We start from the raw sequence: 5,382 nt of genomic DNA on the forward strand, positions 1-5,382 counted from the left end.
CCGCCCCCCAGCCCCGCCCACAGTCCGGGAGCCAATCCCCTCCGCCCACCGGCTCTTCCCCTGGGTACCGCCCACTAAGGTTTGGCGGAGTCGGGTGAGGGCAGGCTTCAGGACAGCCGGGCAGGGGAGGTTGGCCTCCCCCGCCGCCACCCTACAGCCTCTTCCCAGCCTGCAAATGGTGCAGCCCACCAGCGCTGGCCCCGCAGTAACCCCCCCGCCCCCGCCCCCACCTCGGTTTGAGAAACATTATCCCAAAGCATCCAGCCCCTTTCCTGAGAAGGAACCCGGTACTCACCGATGCTCACAGAACTCTGGCACTCCCCAGACATCCTGTTGGGGAAGATCAGACCTCCGTATTAGCATCTGTGCCGGAGCCTCCTTTCCTTAAATACACCTTGCTTAGGTCAATAACAGTGAAAGCCTTGGTCCCCCTAGCTCCTTCCTGACTGATGCTGACTGTAAGAAATATGTGCTCAAAATGCCATGACATGCATTCCTCCTCCTGTTGGGTAAAGTTGGGCTTAAATTGTTACCCTTTCCCACTAACATCACCTTCAAGAGGATCAGAGCAAAGGGTCATTCGTGTGTCTACCCACATTCTTCCTGCTCCTCAGGGGCCTATATAGTAAATAATGTTTATATCTGTCCCTTTAAAGGCCAGAGCCCTATAACCAAGTGCCAGCCTACAGGAACCCACTCTTCAGAAACCTACTATTAAGGCCTTAAATAATAAAGAAATAACCTAGAAATAGTATTTATGCCTGTGAAAGAGAAAGTCGCTCAGTCGTGTCTGACTCTTTGTGATCCCATGGACTATACAGTCCGTGGAATTCTCCAGGCCAGAATACTGGAGTGGGTAATCTATCCATTCTCCAGGGGATCTTCCAGACCCAGGAATCGAACTGGGGCCTCCTGCATTGCAGGCGGATTCTTTACCAGCTGAGCTACCAGGGAAGCCCTTATACCTGTAAGTCCTCCTCTTTTTCAGACATGTATTTTACAGCTAAAATATGAGACATGAAAAATGGGAAAACCTGCCCAAGGTAAGTTTCTGGTGGTGTCACTATTGCATAGAAAGCACAGTTCTCCTGGAGGATTGGCAGCATCTCAAAACACTTAAAGGGGCAGGGGCAGGAGTTGGGTGGGGGTGGAATGGGCCCGCTGAGGGCTACCACCATCTCCAGCAGTCCACATGAGCATGCTCAGGCAGCAAAGCCACCAGACATCTCAGCCTCCTGGAAACCAGAGGGATTCCAACTAACCTGCACTCCTCGCCCTCCAGGAGGGTCCGGTAGGTGGCAATCTCAATGTCAAGGGCCAGCTTGACATTCATCAGCTCCTGGTACTCCTTCAGCAGCCGGGCCAGGTCCTCCTTGGCCTGCTGCAGGGCAGCCTTGAGGTCCTGAAGCTTGGCACTGGCATCCTTGAGGGCCACTTCCCCGTGCTGCTCTGCATTAGCAATGGCTGTCTGCAGGTTGGCATTCTGGGTTGGGGGCGACCAGAAGTCCAATTTAGGTTCAAGTGGATTCACTGAGAGCCTGCCTGTATGCTTGGCACTTACACATGGATCACCTCATGTTGGACAAATGAGGAAACTAAAACCCAAGAAGATGAAGCCTGGGCTGCAGTCGAAATCCTAGTGCCTCAAGGAATGGGATTAACACCATCTGGCCTCAAGGACACAGGCCAGCTCAGGAGTCAGACTCCTCCTATACCTCTCTTCTCTCTCATGGTAAGAGTCTAAGCATCTCCTAAAAGCCCTCCTCCTCCAGGAAGTCTTCTTGAATTATCCAAAGAATTGTCTTTCTGTCCTAATCCATGTTGATGTGAGCTACCTTGGCTAATTCTCCTAATCTGGTCTTCACACAGCTTCTTTCCCCAGCCTCCCTAATTATGTCTGAACTCAACATTTCTGGTCCACATCAGCCTCCAGTCTCCAGGCAGGCAGGATCTGGGTCCATTAGACACAGCCCAGAAGCACGCCCTGTCAATTTTAGCATGCAAGGGGCTGGGACGTGAGTGCTGAGCCCTGAGCTTACGGTGCAGGCATCAGCCCGCAGTCTCAGGTGAGTGCTCCTTCCTCCTTCCCACCTGCTTCTTGATGCTCTCAATCTCGGCCCGCAGCCTCTGGATCATCCAGTTGAACTCCATGATCTCACTCTTGATACTCTTCAGGTCGTCCCCATGCATGCCGGCTGTGGTCTGCAACTCACCCAACTGTATCCAAAAAGAGTCACACATTCAAAAGGCCAGCAGGGCCTACTACGGTCCCCTACTCCAACCCTTCTGCATCACAAACAGGAAAACAAAAACAGAGTTAGGGCCTGTGCAAGGTCACCCACTGGAGGAATCAGGTGCTCTGTCCTCTGTGTCAGGGACACGTCTTCCAGCACAGTCGCTGTTGGGATTTTTTTGAGCTTTTACTTTGCCCCAAGCCCTGTGCTTTACCTCATAGAACCTCACAGCTTCCTGGTGAGGAAGGCATTATTATCCTTATCTTATGAATGGGAAAACTGAGACACAGATTGCTTGAGTACCATGACTAAACTCTCCGAGGCGTCAAGTAAGAGGACTGGCGCATGAATGCAAACATCTCAGATGCTGGAGCCATCTCTTCCCCAGCAGGCTATCCTTCTGGGGCAGAAAACTCAGAAGAGTCTGATGCTTAAGGGCTAGCTTAGGCCCCATGCAGATGTGGGGATGGGAGAAAGGTGTACAGAATTCCCCTGTCCTCTAACTTTGCTCAGTCTCCCTTGCTTTCCTCCTGCTTCCTTTCAGACACTGACTTCAACCCCTCAGTGTGATCAGATCAGAAGCAAGCATGACAGGGCCCAATTGGGTGCGAGCAAAATAGAAGTGTCTCCAACAATAAAAGATATGCAGCCAGAGGGCTTTAGGTTAAGTATTTCTCAAGCTTGGCACTAGTGACATTTCAGACAGAGTAATTTTTTGTTTGGTGGGAGAATGGTATCTCACACATTGTAGAATGTTTAGCAGCATCTCTGGCCTCTACCCTCCAGACTCCAGTAGCACCTCACCCCCACCCCTAGGTGTGACATTCAAACCTGTCTTCACACATTGCCACGTGCCTCCTGGGGGAAAAGTATACCTTCCCCCCACCCCAGTTGAGAAGCCCCAGGTTAGAGCAATGTCAGAGCTCTCTGATTAGGAAGGGAGATGTCTGGTAGCAAACCAGCCTAGTAGGAGGGAGAGGAGCCACCATGCTGGAAATGCAGAGAAGAATGACTCTGGAGCAGACTCGGCCCTCCCGGGGAGACGTGATGGTGTTACCCACCTTGGACTGGTACAGAGCCTCAGCCTCAGCCTTGCTCCTCTGGGCGATGGCCTCGTACTGGGCGCGGACCTCGGCGATGATGCTGTCCAGGTCCAGGCAGCGGTTGTTGTCCATGGACAGGACCACGGACGTGTCACCTGTGTCTAACTGCATCTGGGACAGCTCCTGCAGGGCCAGGCAGACATGACCCCTCCTGAGCTCGCCAGGAGACACAAGCCACCAGCTCAGGAGGGAGGGCTCTGAACCAACTGAGGGACAGGTGAGAAGGTATCACTTTTGTCAGAAGGACTGAGACATGAAACTTTTTCTCTAGGAGACAGGAGGCAGGTGGGTGAGGGGCAGACTTACAGCATCATAGAGGGCCTTCAGGAAGTTGATCTCATCTGTCACACTGTCCACCTTGGCCTCCAGTTCCACTTTGGTCATGTAGGCAGCATCAATGTCCTGGGAAAGAATTCAGTCATGGTCCCCTCTGACCTGTGGGCTTAGCCCAGTCCTGGGCACTGATGGAGGGAGCGGGGCAAAGGGGCCACAGGGGCCTGCCCCGTTCCCCCCACCAACCGCCCCCCCTCCGGAGCTCCCATTCAGGGGAAATGAGATGCCCATCCAGGCACAGGCAGACCTGGCCTAACATGACCAAATAGGCTGCCTTACAGGCTGGGCTGGAGGACCCTTCTCAGAAAACAGCCAAAGAGGCTGTGAGGGTGAAAAGAAGAGCAAGGGTTGGGCCGGGGCCATTACACTGAGACTGGGTGAGGAGAATTTGTGAGGAGGGTCTGGGGGAGAATCTAAATCAGCAACACTCAAAGGTTCTCTCTTTTTTTTTTTCCAAAGGCTCTCTTTAAATTGCTCCTGGGAATACACTCCTGTGGTAGGGGGGAGGAATATATATATTCTTCTCTTCATCCACTTTCTGATCACAACTCAAGATCTAATGGGATTCATAGACGCACAGGCCCATCAGGAGGGAGCCACATGGCAAAGTCTGGTGGACCCTTTGGACCCTCCTCCCAGGAGGGGAGCAGCCAGGCCCTCAGATGCCCCTCCCAGCTTGTAGGGTGGAGGGGCTCCCTGGCTCCCTCCGTGGCCCTCCCTCCCTACAGGGCCTGAAGGAGACCCTCAAAATAAGAGGACTGGACTTTTTCTCCCCTCAACCTCATAGCGCCCTATTCAGCAGGGCTCTGGGGTGGGAGGTGGGGGAAAGACCCTTCACCTTCTTCAAGACAATGAAGTCATTCTCTGCCGCAGTGCGCTTGTTGATCTCCTCTTCATATCTATGAGAAAAGAGGCACTTTCTGGCCCATCTTCCCCAGGAGGTCACCATGGCCTCAGAGCACTTCCCGTAAGTACCGCAGCCTCAGGGCTTCTTGTCCTGCCCTTTAGCTCAAGGCCTGTGCCCTTGCAGTGCACCGCCCCCCAGGTTCAGGTGAGACCTGGTTTTTCTACAGGCTTCACTGAGCACTATGTGCGCTCAGAGGGTAGGGCCTGGAACCGGCTCTATGTTCAGCAAGTATGGTAGCCCTGTGGGCTCTTGGTAAGCACTTCTTGAATTCACGAAAACCCAGAATGGCACTACAAATGTGCCGGGTCTTATTCTGTGAATGACACGTATTAACTCATTCAGGCCTCGCTACAGTGAATAAAGACTACCACTGTCTCCATTTTACAGATGAGAAGACTGAGGCACAGAGAAGCTAAGGAGTCAGTCCAAGCTCACAGAGCTGAAAGTGGTGGAATAGACCTTGCCCAAGGCACTCGGATCCCAGAGACCGTACTCTTAACTTTAAAGTAACCTGCCTCTCCTTCAGAAGCCTATTGACAAGGGAAATACACCCCATATTTGGAGGGGAATTTGGAGATGATGTAGTCCAGGGAGGATGGAGGGTGTTGTCTGATTCTGTGTGGTTTGTGAATGAACTTCAGAGTGTCTTGGAACATCCCCACCAAACTTACATGGATACACCCTTTCATTAAATTCTTAAGAGTTTCTGCCCCAAATAAACCATGAGCCATTATTTTAAAGACTGGGATCTTGAAAGTCAGAGAAGGTGGGGGTAAATCCCCCCCAGCGTGTAGCCAGCTGGAAC

At 52.5% G+C, this 5,382-nt stretch overlaps 1 protein-coding gene across 1 annotated transcript in view; it reads right to left on the minus strand.

Annotated features, from left to right (window-relative positions):
* The window catches only part of LOC105001720 (keratin, type II cytoskeletal 3-like), a 9,100-nt gene that overhangs the window by 920 nt on the left and 2,798 nt on the right, over positions 1–5,382 (minus strand). The window contains exons 3-8 of the mRNA XM_010858092.1: positions 4,509–4,569; positions 3,644–3,739; positions 3,296–3,460; positions 2,092–2,217; positions 1,263–1,483; positions 296–330 (exon numbers count right to left, since the gene is read on the minus strand). Coding sequence (XP_010856394.1) covers positions 296–330; positions 1,263–1,483; positions 2,092–2,217; positions 3,296–3,460; positions 3,644–3,739; positions 4,509–4,569 — 704 coding nt within the window. The remainder of the gene's footprint in view (positions 1–295; positions 331–1,262; positions 1,484–2,091; positions 2,218–3,295; positions 3,461–3,643; positions 3,740–4,508; positions 4,570–5,382) is intronic.

Source organism: Bison bison, unplaced genomic scaffold, assembly GCF_000754665.1.
Source record: "Bison bison bison isolate TAMUID 2011002044 unplaced genomic scaffold, Bison_UMD1.0 scf7180017864383, whole genome shotgun sequence".
NCBI lineage: Eukaryota > Metazoa > Chordata > Mammalia > Artiodactyla > Bovidae > Bison > Bison bison.